The 16757-nt window shown below is 33.9% G+C and overlaps 1 protein-coding gene across 1 annotated transcript in view; it reads right to left on the bottom strand.

Annotated features, from left to right (window-relative positions):
* Positions 1-6325: 6325 nt before the first annotated feature.
* Positions 6326-16757, bottom strand: part of LOC130801908 (binding partner of ACD11 1) — an 11938-nt gene continuing 1506 nt past the window's right edge. The window contains exons 2-5 of the mRNA XM_057665846.1: positions 16520-16728; positions 9510-9585; positions 7383-7493; positions 6326-6998 (exon numbers count right to left, since the gene is read on the bottom strand). Of these exons, the coding sequence (XP_057521829.1) occupies positions 6570-6998; positions 7383-7493; positions 9510-9585; positions 16520-16635 (732 nt within the window). The 5' untranslated portion in view covers positions 16636-16728 and the 3' untranslated portion in view covers positions 6326-6569. The remainder of the gene's footprint in view (positions 6999-7382; positions 7494-9509; positions 9586-16519; positions 16729-16757) is intronic.

Genomic DNA, 16757 nt, shown 5'->3' with positions numbered 1-16757 from the left:
TAAGAGTTATTATAATAGTGGGTCAAGTATTCTACTCGTAGCTTTCTTCTTGACCCAACATTTAGTGATAGCTTGATAGAGTCACCAAATAAATCAAAATAAACCTAGGTAACTTTTTGTCAATATTAGTTATTAATAAATAATTATTAAAATTAAAAAAAAATCCTGATATTTAGTTTTGTAAGATATTCTTTGTAAATTAAAAAGATTTTGTAAATCAAATATTTGATTGTTACCGACAATATTATATATGAGTGGTTTTTCTCATATGTTTAATTTTTTTACTTACACAAATATATACATTATACCCAATTATTTGAAAATTATTCTGTTATATAAAAATAAAAATTTATTACTTAATAGGATAGATTAAAATATTTTTTATTTTAAAAGTTTTCAAATAACAACCTAATTTAACCAATATTTTATAGGATACTTTTAACACATGGCCATCAAACTTCATAAATTCAATTTACAAGTCATAAATAATCATGGATTACATTTGAGCACAAGCTTTCATAAGTTTTAGATTGTATAAAAAAAATAAAATAAATAAAATAAAAAATAAAAAAAAACCGTGCATTGCACGGGTATTTAACTAGTGTTTTAATAGAGTTAATGAGAAACATATGAAGACTATGTCTATAAGCAACATAAAATTGTAAAAATAAAGTTAGTGGAAATATATGAGAACCATAAGCATTATTAAATTATTAAAATAAGAATGAATAAGACTAATTATGTCCAAAAATTTTGATATAAATAAAAGAATTTTCTTAATGGAAACAACTCAAATCGGCAAATGGGAACTATTTTAAGAAATGAAAGGAATATTTAAAGCTGTTCAAAAGTGACTCGACTCGAAAACTCGAATCGAAACTGAAAGTAAGCCAACCCGAAAATGTGTTCCTTTTTTAGGTTTATCGAACCGACAGTACCCAAACCGAAATTGTACTCGAACCGGTTGACAATCGAAATTGGGAAAACTGAACCCGAGCTGTAACCGACACATAACTGTTAACCGAGATTACCCGAACCTAATAATGACCGACCCGAGTCATATCCGACCCGAATCATGCTCGAAATCGAATTCGATCCGGCTAAAACCGACTTAACCCGAACGAATTTTAGATCAAACTGTTGTAAACCCGAATCAATTTTTAACATAGAAGTATGATAGACTCATATTCAATCATCTTATTAGTTAATCTAACAAAGTGTAAGATATTTTAATAAATTAAATTTTATAAATACATGCTTTCATATATTGAGAGTTAATAATCAATAGTCAATGTTTATTTAAATACTTTTAATCGAATTATATGAAAATTGATAGAACTTTATATTTTAAATTTCCGATCAAACAAGTGAAAGTAACAAAGTAATAATGATTACTAATTGATTTGCATTTTAACTATTTTGCTTCATGTAAAAGAAATCTTGCCATCAATTAAAAAATGACTAACAACTTGATTTGATATTGATTCGATAGATAGTAATTAGTAATACGCAGCCGAATTTTGTTTTAAAAAAAAAACCCGAACCCGATTTATACCTGACACAACCGAACCAATTAGTAACCGATGACAACCCGAGACCGATTGACACTCGACACGAACTTCAACCGACACCGAACCGATGCTAACCCGATAGCTTGAATAACCGAATCGTGACTAACCGACTCGACTCGAGTGTGACCCGTTGTAACACAGCCGAAAAATAACCGATCCGAAATACAACTGAACCGAATGACACCCGTCCAAAACCGATCCGATCACCCGAAATGAGCACCTCTAGGAATATTGCATTAAATTGGCCTTTTCGTTTAACATTTCATAAATTTTTATATGAGACGGTTTTACCGAGAGATGAGTCTCCTACATGGGTTAAATAATCCATCTCATAAATATTATGAGATTATAGGTTCCTTGTTTGAAGTCGTCTCACTGAAAGATAGTCTCTGAGTAACTCTATTTTGAATGGTCTCCCAACTTCAAATTTAATTAAAACAATACGTAAAAATAGTAGAATAATAAGGAAATGTTCCATTGTTTGTTTATTAGGAGGGCGAGGAATGGAAGAGGAAACAAAAACTTTTCTCAATTTGTTTTATTATTTTGGATAGATTTGTCCATTAATAAAATTACAAAACTAAAATATTTTAAAACACTTATTTCCAAATCTTTCTTTTCTAAAATTTTTTATCCAAAACAAAGAAAAATACATTCCACTAAATTCCTTCATTTTCTCCACAAACATTGGCAAAACCTTTGTAGCACTTGAATATTGATTTAAGATACTTAAGTTTAACGAATGGCGTGATGTAATAATTTTTTAGTGTGTCATTTTAGTTACAAAGATAATTGGGTGAATATTACAACCCACACCATTATTATAGTTCGCAGCCTTTTTTATTTTATCACCACCCTTTATATATTGAACTTTCAAAATTACCCCTGGTTACTTTTAAAACATTCATTCTCTAACATCTCCCTAAAAACTCTCTTCGAATACTCATTGAACTAAACCAAGCTAAAACAAAAAATCGGATTACAATGGCCAACGAAAATGATCATCAATATGATTGCTGCATCAATATGATTGTGTTAAAATTTGATACATGTTCACTCTTTTGGCTATAACTTTAAATAGGGAAGTCATATAATTGCAATGTTTGCGTTATTAAAACCTAGACTTTAAGATCATTCCAATGATATATTATATGCCCAATTCCGATAACCGAGCGAGAAATAACGATCATTTAAAATTTGTTTGTGCTGAAATTTGATACATGTTTAATCTTTTGAGCATAACTTTTTATGCAAAAATTGTATTGATGCAAAGTTTACGTCATTAGAAAATAGACTTCAATAGTTTTCCAATGACATATTATATGCCCAATTCTGACAATTGAGCGAGAAATAACAATCATTTAAAGTTTATAGGGATTTTTAACATCTAGTCGCGCTCGACCGGACCGTGGTATGGTCGCGTGAAACGCGTAACCACACTGCGGTATGGGCGCATAAAACGCGCGACTCTACCGCGGTCCAATCATACGCGACTGAATGTTAAAAATCACTGTAAACTTTAAACGGTCGTCATTTCTCGTTTAATTGTCAGAATTGGGCATATAATATGTCGTTGGAAAGCTCTTGATCTAGTTTCTAATGCCGAAAACTTTTAATTAATACGATTTTTCTATAAAAAGTTATGCCCAAAAGATTGAACATATATCAAATTTTAATACTAGTAAATTTTGAACGATCATCATTTCTCGCTCGGTTATTGAAATTGGGCATGTAATATATCATTGAAAAGATCTTAAAGTCTAGGTTCTAATGCTGCAAATATTGAAGTAATGTGATTTTCCTATCAAAATTTTGGCCAAAGGAGTTATTATGTATGAAATTTCAACACAAAACGTGTGATTAGGTTTATTTTTCGATTTTAAAAAGTTGTGTTTTTTAAAAAAAAATTAATATTTTTTAAATAAATTTAATTTAGTAATAATAATGATTGATTTTATAATTAAAAATAGATTTAAGGACACTCGACATGATTATTGATTATTGGGATAAGGCTGAGAGGGAAGAACATTTGACCCCTGAACATCCCAGTTTTAGTTATGTATACAAAAAGAAGCATGTTGAACTAGTTGATGATAAAGCATTGCTGGAGATGTTCAGTAGAAATATGGGCAAGGACAGTATTTGCATCCATGTAGGGGATTCTAAACCTAATGCCCTGTTAGATAATGCTAGGAGGCTTAGGGAAACCTTAAAGGAGAATGCACAGAAGAAAGAGGTGAGATCCAATGAAATCCCTGCACAACTTGTTGATGAAGATGATGATGATGTTGTTTTGATAATTCCAACCCCAAGTCAACCTTTTGAGGAGCCGCCTGTGGTGAGTGTTGAGGATAATGTGGACCCCATTCCAACTCCTGTTATACCTAGAAAAAACCTGTTGATGATGTGCCCTGTGAGGAGGAACCTGTACTTGAAAAGGAACATGCTGTTGAAGATGATATGGATCTTGATAGTGATTTTGATATAGAAGTGTACTCCATTCCAACCCCACTGCAGATTGTGAAGCCCAAGGGCTTGAAACCACCAAAGACTGAGTTTAGGCCCAAGTTGCCTGTTTTGAGAAGGAGTAGAAGACATGCTGAGATAAACCCACCATCCCCTGGCAACATCATTGATGTTGTCATTGAAAATGCCGAGTTACTGAATGAGATAAACCAAGGTGATGAATTTACTCATGAAGCGAATGATGATGTTGATGTGGAGGGTTCTACAGCACAGACAACACAAAAGAAGACATTAAACAAATCTCCAAACAAAACCCCAAAGACCAGTGCTAAGAAGACCTTAAGCAAATCCCCAAAGAAAAAACAATTAAATGTGGGAAGTGTGGGGATTTTGGTCACAACAAGTCCAGCTGCAAGGGAGGGGCAACAAAAAAACAGAAGGCAGCAGCAGCAAAGACTAATGATTCTTCAAGTTTGAAGTGCAAGGGAAAGAGCAAAGCAAAATGATTAGTATTTGTGTAATGTAATTACTTAACTTCTGACTTCTTATGGATGAACAATACATTAATCCTATTTTGTATAACTAATTGATGAACAGTTGATTAATCCTCTTTTTGTATAACTAATAGATGATTATGGATGCAAATTATGTATGAATGTATTTCAGATTGTATTAATTATGTATGATGTTGGATAAACAGCAGCAACTTCGAATTGCAAATTGATCTAATTCCAATTTTTTCATAACGAACAATACAACATTACTTTTACAAGGCAAGAACCAACACAATACCTAAACTTACATATAAGGAAACCAATACAACGCTTACAATCTTACTTTACAATCGCAAGAAAGACCAATAATAGGTATAACATTACAACAAATTTCATGAAAACCAGAACCTTAAGTAAGCTATCAACTTTCTTGGGCAGCCCTTCAACAGTTGCTTTCAGTTCATTAAATTGTTCGCCATTCGACATTAGAGGTGCAGCACCTTCTCCCTCTGCAGGTGTAGGTTCATCAATGTTTTCCTTCAAATCAGCATCAAAACCCCATTCAAATGCTTGGCACGACATACATTTGTAGTATATTCTTCCCAGATTGTTAATTGAACCCGAAACCCTAATATCATAGAATTTTGTTGGGTCACAGTTACACTTCTTCAACCTTACCCAGCTATCACCAACTTCAATGGAATTAACGTTAGGGCTTCCATGTCGTCTTTTGGTATTACCCGAATACACCTTACCGCAGACTGATGAGACCTTGAGGAAGCAGCCATGGAAGCAGAGAAGGAAGAGGAGATGGAAAAGAGAAGAAGAAGATCGTGTGTTTGAATGGATGCTGGGTATTTAAACAATTACAAACTAACCATGGTTAAGTTAATTTCAAAAGTTAACGGACATTTAACGGAAACAACATTATTAATGTCACGGTTGTAATTACCATAAAATTGGGGGGTACCACTGAAATGCAGTTGGGTACCATTGTAATTTTTCAAAACTACAAGGGCACCATTGATAATTTCCCTATTAAAAATAAGTGGCGATATAATGAAAAAGGTTACGAACCTCCCTGTGAATACGGTAGTTTAACAAATGATGTGTTTAAGATGGATCAGAAATAAGAAATTAGTCCACAGGGTTTCCAAGGTTCATTGAATCACAAATTGGGTTGTGTGGGAGTTAAGTCAAAAAGAACGTATTTAAAAGTTTATCACTCAAACCCTCTATTTATAGGTTAATGTTATCATTCCTCACTGGTACGAAACCACATAATTATACATTGTCATGTCCCTGGTTTATTACCCAACACAATATATATAAACCTTCTCACGGTGAGACAAATTTAAAATAAAAAATCCATAAGTGGCTGGCAATGGACTTTATTAGACGACTTTAATAATTATTTTCAGAAATTTCAAAAGAAATTTGTGGAAACTTGTCAAATTAATGAAATAAAAAAATGGCAATGGACTGGCTGAGTGACTGGCATTGAATCAAAAAAATCAAATCAGTGGGGACCACCTTTAGCTCTTAATCAATTAACACAAAAAACCACTGGATGATTTTTGAAGAAAAAACCAATTTTTTATTTTTTTATTTTTTTATTTTTTCAAATTTTTGTTTTGATTATCCAAAATATGTGGAGTGGTGCATTTCTAACATACACCAAATATCCAATATATTTTTCCCAATTAATAATGAATCATGTTTTAAGATTCAAAATACTTAGATAGTAATCAAATACAGGATAGAACAGGCTAAATCACTGTTAGTTGTTAATAGTGCCATTAACGGAAAACCAATGTTTATATATATTGATTTAAGAGATAATAGCAAAATCACTTTTAACGGTTTGGTTTTAGTAGTTTACACTCGATGAACGATTTTGCAAACCGATATCTATTATTAACCAAGAGTTTCTTGTGTTCAACTCGCTAGCACTACTCACAAATCTCGGTGACCAACAGGTACCCCCTCAATTTAAATATGGAGACGCTATACATTTTTTACATAATAACATGTAAATTTAGTTTCTACTAGCTGGAGTACCCAAATCAGCTGCGGCTTTGGCTGCTCGGCTCAGAGCATCGGATACCCAAAGAGCTCCTTTAGAGAAATAGCTGCTGTTGACAACGGCTGTGGCAGCAAAAGCTGCTGTTCTTCCGGTGAACAACGCAGCAGATTTTGTTGTCTCGTAAACATGGTACTTTTCATCCACAGATTTAACAGCTTCCATACCTGCATATATTTTTCCGGTAAGCCCGATTTTATTGCTCAGCTCTGCGACTTTAGCAACTGCTGTAGCCGAAACCTGATGAGACTCGTCAAAAGCTCTCGCCCTTGTTAAAGCATCCTTGCCTAAATCATAGCCTTTGGCTACCATAGTGTGGACAACTTCCTGAGCCATTGTTACCGCTTCTCCAGGGGTAGAAACAAATGCGCTGCTCTGATATCCCTAATGTGATTGAAGAGAAAGTCAATACACGTCAAAACTTGCTAGTTGTGACGTCGATTTATAGATTAAAATTCTTTGAAATGAGTAAAGGTGTTCAAAATACATTATGAAAAAAATCCAATTTCAAACCGAATCGAAACACGTAACCCGAAATCAACCCAATGACCCGAGTGAATACCTCTAGAAATGAGTTTCTCTTTGTTATCGTTGCTATTATAATTTAAATGAGACATGTGACCCCCAATACAGCCAAGGTGTATCCACGAAGGGGTAAATATCATAATCTACGATATACCGACAAAAACAAAAGAAATAATTTGATACCAATAATGAACAGTAAATACGAAGCTTATACTTTACATACCAATAACGACCAGTACATACCATGTCATTGGAGTTGTCTGATCTTCTCCAAGAAGCATCAAAGGGGTCATATTCATCTACATATGATCCCCAACGTGTGATGCACACTCGTTGATCAACAATGGTGGCTCCCTAGAGTAAACAACACCGAATAATTCAATAATTAGTCGAGTGAAGGCATTAAGCATGTGGAGTGATATGTCAACATATAGATGTAAACTACAAAGCAGTTGAGGAGAGTGTTTCATGCCTTCTGACATGCTTTAAAGACATGTAAAGCAAGAACATTAACCAATTTCAAGTAGTTCAAAATTTCAGTCTTTAACCTTTCACCCTTAAGACAAATGTACGATTCTCACCACCTAAGAGAAAGATTAATTTTCCTTTCCCCTTTGTTTATAGAGGGTTCTCCAACTATATCCCAATTAAAGAAATTGAGCCTTCTAGCTAAGAAGCTTTGGAGGTAGTGTTCCCAAGTGATTCTATAAGTTTTTCTATGTATGCCGATAAAAATACTCAAAATAAGTTTAAGGTAAAGAGTTGAAGATTTATTTCATTCGATATGATCAATACATATAATTCCCCATGAAGTTTCTTCACTCATCCGTCAACACTACTTCATTCCTATCCTGTCTACTTTTTGAGCTTATCCAATATTTACATTTTTATGCTTCTTGTCTACAAAATGACAAATGGAAGAATACCAAGACACAGGTAGCTCCACAGGTTCACTCAGTCAATAGTGAAACTCGAATGAAAAATTCAAGGGGCAAAGATTTGATCCATCACTTGGATTTTAGGAGGGAAAAATTTTGAACTCTTGACCTCCCAATTATAGAACATTAATTTTTGTATCACTAAATCAGCGGTATTAGCCAATACTCATACGATTTTTGAAGGTATCACTATATATACATATTATAGTAGGGAAAAGTTTGGGGGTCGAGGGAGGAGGGAGGAGGACGCTCCCTCCCTCCCTAAAAAAGTTCTGCCACTTCACCCGGTTATGCGGCACCAAACCTCAATTAAGAAGTAAAATGCAGTTTAGCCAATCAAAACTTTTGATAGACTTGGCAAACAGGTCAACTGAGTAGATTTGGGTCAGGGTCAGGTCTATTTTGGGTACATATATTATTTGGGAAGGGTAAAATATATATTTGGATTAAATTAGATGGAAGCAATTTTTTCAAGTGGGAATAAATAATTTGTTGATATAGTTGAGACCAATTCGGGCTCGATGCACTCTGGGTGCACCTGAATTAATTCTGGTCACTTTGGGTCATAACTTTTCGAGTCTTAGGTCAGGTTTGTTAAAGGTCTAGTTACAATGTTGTCCAATCACTATGATCCTCAAAATAATGAAGTTTTGTTATTAGTCTAATAATGACAATTTTACTTCCACGACCATTTTTTTTGAGACGATGAATGGAAAATTAAGTGCAATTTCAAAAATTGATCGAGATTTTCCTAAAAATTGATCAGCCCGTGTTATTATAGAAGATATTCTAAATCCAAGCACTTTATTTTTAAAAACGCCCATTAGCCTATGGGTAGCACCTCGGGCACATGATGAGTTGTGCGCTTTGATAGGTTACAAACTGAATCCTCAAGGCAAGCTCCTCAGAGCACCTTAATGCACCTTAGTGGCCTTTGAAGCCTTGCAGCGCCCTTAGTTTTAGACTCAGAAAAGCCTATTTGATATGGTTACCCACCAGGTATGTTTTCTCTTTTCTCTTCTTTTTTTACTCATTTATTGTATTACTTAAAGCTTTAAATTTATTTTTTTGGATATTGAAGCGTCTCACCCAAGGCTAGTGTGCCTCGCGCCTACAGCCTAGGCTCTGGGAACCTTGGTATCTTAAGGTACCTCGCGCCTTTTAAAACTAAGCATAGCACTACTGAATGAGAAACCAAACTCACAGTTTGATTCTGCCAGAAACATATTAACAGCCACAACATAGAACAAAAGGTAATTTGTTTTTGTTACTCAGACTGTCTATGTTACCTTAGCTACCAAAAACTAAAATTTGCATAAATTAGACCATTTTGACAGTTCGACACATACTCATGTCGGATATGAGTTACAAAGTATGAGTAACATAGCTATGTATCATAAACAAACACGAACATTAGGAGAAAGATACATACGCTGAGTAAGGTAGCAGTTTCCAACGCGTAAGCATCTTTAAATGTCACATAAGCAGTACATCCATATTCACCAGACCTGGACCATGGAAGCAGTTGTTATATCTAAGACAAGTTTACAAGAAACTTTACGTGCACACAAATTTAGGTGTTGTACAGTGCAAGATCCCAAAATTTTGAAGACCCCAACACTGTTTAAATGTCAAACATAGGTACAGGGAGTCAGGGACACTGTTAAAATTTTTTTCCCATAAACTAGACGCATAAATTGAAAATAATTGAAAAACTTTTTTCAAAAATTTATTAAAAAAATGAAGTGTCTACAATAGAATGACCCAAACTGTGACACGGATACGTGTCCATATAAAAGTGTTCGGTTAACATACCATGAAAGTGACAATCCATAGTTTTCATAATAGCAAACAATAGAATTAGGCAAGAGATAACAACTCACTTTGTATACGTGATAGGGATATGATAAAATAAATACAAGTACAAGAAAGAAACCACAAAAATGGCAACCCTTTTCCACTTCTTTTTCCTTTTTCCTTTGTTTTCTTTTTATGGAAACCCTAAATACTCCTTCTTCCCTGATTTTCTGAAAACAACATGAACGAGCTCCACCTCATCTACAAAAATGGAGAAATTCTTCAGAACATTTCGCTGCCATTGTTTCTTTCTTTTTATTTTTGAAGGTTTCAGATATAGCGTTAGTCTCCTCTCCCATCACAACCTTAACCGAGATTCTTGAATTACATTCAGCCATTAGTATACCATTTTCCTCAGTTACCGAATAATCTTCAATTGCTTGCCTTTTTCATCCTCAATGTCCGTCCATCCAACCCTTTTTTTACTTTTTGGAGTAGCCTTTACATCCTCTATAATCTCTCTTTCACCATTTTCATCCTCTTGTTTTTTAGCAAGATATTCAATCTTACTTTCTCTTGTTTGTTTGATATAATTCTCCCACATTTCTTCCCACTTTTCTAATGATATTGATCAGATTTAGGAAGAATCTGATGGAATAGTATAGAAAATTGCAAAGAAAAATGTGAATATATAAATTTGTATGTAAAAGGTAGATGATTGTATGGATGAATGCGTAATGAAAGATAAACGTAAATCATTGATGAATTGTAACAATGATAGTACAACCTTTTGAGAGGCTTGTGGCTCTAAAATTTGAGTCAAAAACTCATCCTAAATCTATTCCAATGAATGAATGAATTTCTCTTTCCCTTCTCATTCCATTTATACTATTTCTCTCTATATATTAATCCTACGAGTAACTGATTACTAAGTCCTATATATTATTTAATTCCTATATTACCCTTAACAGCCATTCATGACATAAATGTTGTCAATTTGTCGTTGCTCCTTTTATTTCAGCTGTTAAAATGTGCGTCAACAATACTTTTTTTTTGAATTGTACTTCAACAATACATTATCAATGCCTTTTCTTGTTTGGTAGGTAACGATGAATTGTCGAACTTAAACGCCTTAAAAACAATCCTCTAAACAAATACCCCCCAAAATACACAAACAAAACCGCGACAATAACAATAAATAAGTGCGTATAACAAAACCGCAAACACAAATCTATCAAACAAAGTTCAAATGAATGACGAAACAAAACCAAATACTGCAAAAGCATGTGTTAAACAAGCATTAAACATGTGACCATATAACACAAACCCAGATCAGTTTCTACTTAATTAGATCCAAGTTTTAAGTGTTTTGATAGAGGGCATGATGAAAAACTAAATCATAGACCATTATGGTGAGTCTATGGATATAAATGAAGGAATAAGTTTTTATGATAGAGACCTCAAAGATTAACAATGGTGCGATTGATTTTGGAGGCGGAAAATAAGAGATGATCTCAAAAAAAGGAAAGAAGAGAGGTTAATCAAGAGTCCATGGATTAATACTAGTATCAAGAGATGAATTAGTTGTAACCCAATTGCAATAAAATTCAAAATATGTATTGTGGTAATGTGGTACTAAAGGAGCTTGATTTTGAGAAGAAAAGTAGATACCATAAGTTCGTTAATGGGTTATGAAGGATTTAAATTTGAGCTTTATTAAAAGACAAATTCTCACATGCTACACTCACGGTGAGACCATCTCTATTGGGTTTACTCGGTATACACTTTTTGTCTTAAAATGATCACTTACAATCTTAAAGTGATCAATTAGAAATGGTTATATGGACTCGTCTCATGATGAGAAGATTTCATACAGGACTTCTTGTTATTAAAAACTTCATGGATTTCAAGAGTTTTTCCTATAAGAATCATAGAGCAAAACAAGGAAGTGTAGTATTGTATCGGTCACATTGTAAAGATTTCAGAATTTTTCTAACCGATATTAACATCATCATCATCATACAAACTATATCCTGCTCATAAATACAATGATTTGGGTTTAGGGATGGGTGTGGAAGACGCCTAACCATACCTTAAGAACTGCAAAAGAAAGCCAAAGACCCAAAACGCACCATAGGCACGACAAAAAAGCAAGACACACAAATATAAAGACAAGGCATCAAATTTTATAACGCATCATCGTATCCATTACCACAACTGTGACCGTTACTTGATTTTTGTAGTATGCTAAGAATGTTTACAACGTTGCTGCCTTCAAGTGAAGTGGTGGTGATGGTGGTAAGAAAATAACATAGAAAAAATAAAGGTGGTAGGTTGCAAGGAAGGAAGGGGAAAAGAAAAAGGTGTGACTGCATCATATTAAATGGGTTAGTTTCAAAGAAACCTTAAGGACCATGTGGTAATAATTACATATACAACAGGCTAAAACTAATATGGGATTATAATTAGAAGGCACCAGCAATAAATGGGATTTTCTAAGTTAACAAAAAACAGAATTTTCTAAAGCAGAGTGCGCAAAAGAGAGACTTCCTAAAGCAAACTGCGAATAAGGTCAAATTTATAGATCTAAATTTTCCTAGTTTCAAAAAATAAAAATTTTGAGACTTTCCTTTGTCCCTTGATGGTTACTAGTTAGCAATATGCATCGAAGTTTAGAGAAAAAGTCCAAACATGGAAGCTTTATAAAATGGTGTAGCAATGTTGGCATTTGGTCAACAATTCAACTTGCTATTTCTTTATTTGGTATAGGATACTCAATAAAAAGAGTGATCCCCGTCCATTCCCATTCTATTTGTTAGTTTTCATGAGCTGCGGACTATCCTTAGAGTTAAAGAGATCATAACATATGGAATTTACTATGCATGTACTCCTTTCATCCGCAATAACATTACCCAGCACAACATACAACGTGAGTGTTGGTAAGAATGGTTGCAATACTTTGACAAGGAGATAATTATTGTCTAGTAAATATGATAAATAAATAGTTGATGAAGAAAATATATAAATAGAATATATTTAATAGTGTGAGGTAATTAGATATCTACTGAACAAAGATGGGTTTTACCACATAAGGAAACATCTATATTAATAATGATGAAAATAAATAATTTAGAATTTGGGTAAGCCAATTGTGCAGAGTGTATTAGGTGTTCAAGGCTTAAGTACAATGTCAAAATATGCATCTAGTCAATGCAGAGAAAAAAGGCTCCTTTAAAATTCAAGCTCAACTAGTTGAAGCTTTACTCGACTTGAATTAAGACTTTTAACCAATCCACTTGAGCAAACACACGCAATACAAACACGCTTATAGGCTGATAACTTTTTTAATATTGATTATATTAAAATAATTCCAAATAAGATTTATTCTAATACGATAAAAAAAACAAGCATTTAGATATTTTTTTTATATATAGGGTAGGCTATAGAATCACTATAGGTAAGAGGAAAGAGGGAAGCTGGTGAGAATCGAACCCGTCACAAAGGTGAAAGGGAAAGCCCTCATGATTTTTGCATTTTAAGAATGTACTCCCTCCATCCTACTCATTTTGCTATATTATTTATTTAGGAACGTCTCACTAATTCTTTTACATTAAACCACAAGTTTTCTTTCTATCATCCACGAACACACCTTATCTTTGTTCATTTCACCCACAAACTTTTTTAACCAACTTGGCTTTGTCTTTTTTTTCCCATTTATTTCCCTCTAAACTTTAACGAGCAACAAACACCAATTATAGCAATTTTGGTGGAATAGAAGGGTGCCATATAGCACAAAGCACCGATAAGGATGTTGGAAAAATAAGCCACATGTGATCCCATATTGAATAATTAAGTACAAGTCAAATGACAAATTTAACATGGTATCAGGGCTGCCGGTTCCAATAAATTGGGATCCTAATTGATTACCCCCACATGCAAAGTTTAAGGGATTTTCTTTTGAGGAAGGTGTTGGGATGATTTGACCCACATCGATGAATTAAAGATGATGAGCATACCTTATAGGTCATTGAAATCTTTCCTCCCGTTGTAATATGGTTTTGTGATAATATTTCCTTGGCTTATGAAGTGTGTGCAACTAGTATTTTCCCGATTATATATGTTGGCATTCACAATAAGTCCAGCCCAATTTAACACATTTTGCAGACATCATAGTGTGAATTGTTAATTTAAAAACATTCATTTTATCATAGTTATTCAAGTTTGCTAAAACATATTAAGTCAAAGCTGTAATAAACCTAATAACCTAATACAATTTAAAAAATAACGATGAGTAATAGCAGCTAAAATGGTTGTTACCCCATGATTTAGGTCACAGGTTATTTACAGGATTTTGCTGCTCGATAAGCTCAAAATTAATTATATAGTGGCGGACGAGAAGTTATGGAATGGAACAACCTCATAATTATTACATGCACCCAAAACATTCATGACGACCAAAACACCAACACTAAAAACCACAAACTCATTTCGGCGTTTGCAATGCTTCTTAACCACACCATTGTAGTCCTACTATAGCATAACCCACCACATCGCTTCCCTGCAAGTAATCTTCATCCCAATTCAACTCAAGTCCACCAACATATGCATCGCACAAAAGCTCCACATAAATGATCACAATTGCATTTGAAGTTGCAATAAAATCCCTCGATTATTCGATCATCACCAAACAAAACCTTGAAATCACCACTCAGCCCCAACACTCTTAATACCACACCTTAGAATTGCCTAACATCTCATTGGTCAATTATAGTGGGAAAAAAAGAGAGAAAGAAATTTGGTTTAAACTTGAACACCAGCGAAAAAACACCACAAACAATTTGCACATAGGGTGATTGAATCAACCAACAGTATGCAAAACAAAATATTAGTGTTAACTAAGACAACTAAACATAACGCGGGCATGCATATCACTAGGATGAAATTAAGGAGCAATGATGATGGTCTAAGTGTTGTTGGCAATGCCACATGATAAGGCAACGCCACAGGATGAAATTGAGACGGACATGGATTTGCAAAGATGCCATCCCCTAATCTTTTTCTCAATTCCTCTCATTGAATAAAAGCACCTAAGGTTTTGAGGAGTAGCTTTTGCAGCATTACAATTATTCATCCATGTTCGAAATAGATTATGTTGGCATTTAAGTTTCTAATAACTAATGAGAATATGTTACATTTCACTGTGTTCATACATATTCATTTCAAGGTATATTAGCTTCCATTATCCTATAAATTGATGTCTTATGACGCAATACTACCTTAGGCATGATAAGATATCAAGCAATTTAGCGGTGGGTTTCAACTAAGCATTTCCTAACTCTTAAATAATGGTTTATGTTTTCAGTGCTAGAGTTAAAAAGCATATTCATCCATTCATAGTCCACATAACTTTTGGAGCGTCATTATCTTGGTTTTTAGTAGATGTTTGAAAATGGCAGTCATATACTTTGATCGAAGGTCATCCTTTCAGAAAAGTGAGAATGAAAGGGAAAGGAATGGGTGTCACAAGTGGACAGGTATAGCAAAGGCAATTTTTTCATGTTGCTTGAGCTACTTCTTGATGACACTTACATTGTATTCCCCAAGACGTACTCGGGAGATTCCAATTGAACCAAGGGTCCAAAGCTCTGACTCAAGATAGCTCTGTATACTGATCTCTGTGAGTATAGGCTAAGTACGATGCTACTACTAGTCTGCTACAGTGCTACCTCTTTTAACAGCAAGGATTTCCAAAAAACTAGAAAACGGTGTTTGTTTATTGATCGGGGAGACCTTATACAATGAAAACGTGTTACCCAAAACCTATATAATTTGAAACAAGAGGAAAAAGAAGTTTGGAAGAAGAGTGCACTAATTTCAATAGTGTGCTTCCTTAATTTCTTCATAGAGAGAAAATAAGATACTAAATACTTGTTAAAAAAGATAAGAAGTCTTATCAATCCTTCTATACACCACAGGAAAGCGAACTTTTGTTCATAATGTATTTCAAACTTTAATGCATGAGATGGAGAGATTTTAAAGCAAGCAAGGGATAAAGTCTATGGTCAAAGAGTAGCAGGGGAAACATAATCAATTTCATTTAGCGGTACACTAAGAGCACAAAGACTGTGAAAGAACGAGTGCATTATAGTCTCTCTCAATTCATTGTTGATTTTGGGAGAGCTCTACGCAAAATATGTTAGTACAAAGTATCTCTTTGAGGAGAAGACCTTTGTCCAACTTAGTTGATGAATCGTCAATAATGATCATGGAAAGATCAACTACAATTCTCGATCACTGACTTGTATTACGGTCTATCTATATGTAAAACAACAACAATGCCAAAATTTCAATCCCAAGATTATGTAAATCAAGAGCTTTATTAGTTCATTGTTTCTTTCATAGGTTTATATGTTCAAGATTTATAATAGATATTATTATGAACATCTGAATTACCAAAACAATATAACGGAGAAAAAACATACACAAAGATGAAAACCTGTAGATAAAACGTTACATAATACAGCAAAAAAAATTCAGGTGTAGTTGATATTGTCACTCGGAGGGTTAACATTAGTCAACACTTTAACCAAATTCCAGCAAAAATTACAGCTAACTATAGTGGTGCAAATGATAAATGAATGATACCTGATAATTTCAAGGTGTTCAATTGCACCACAATGCAAGAAAAAGTCCCGCAAATCTTTCTCTGTTGCTCTAGGAGACAATGTAGTCACCTCAATAGTATACCCACCGGGATACATTACTTCTCAATAAAATAATTTTGGGTTGCCGAAATCTTAGTAGAATAGTTCCTTTGCAGTACCAATCCAGCAAGCTAAGCTTGTTATTAGTGACTAATGAGAAGTACTATATTAGTACAAAA

Source organism: Amaranthus tricolor, chromosome 15 (assembly GCF_026212465.1).
Source record: "Amaranthus tricolor cultivar Red isolate AtriRed21 chromosome 15, ASM2621246v1, whole genome shotgun sequence".
Taxonomy (NCBI): Eukaryota; Viridiplantae; Streptophyta; class Magnoliopsida; order Caryophyllales; family Amaranthaceae; genus Amaranthus; species Amaranthus tricolor.
The sequence above is the reverse complement of the archived record's forward strand: the minus strand, read 5'-3'. Positions and strand labels throughout refer to the sequence as shown.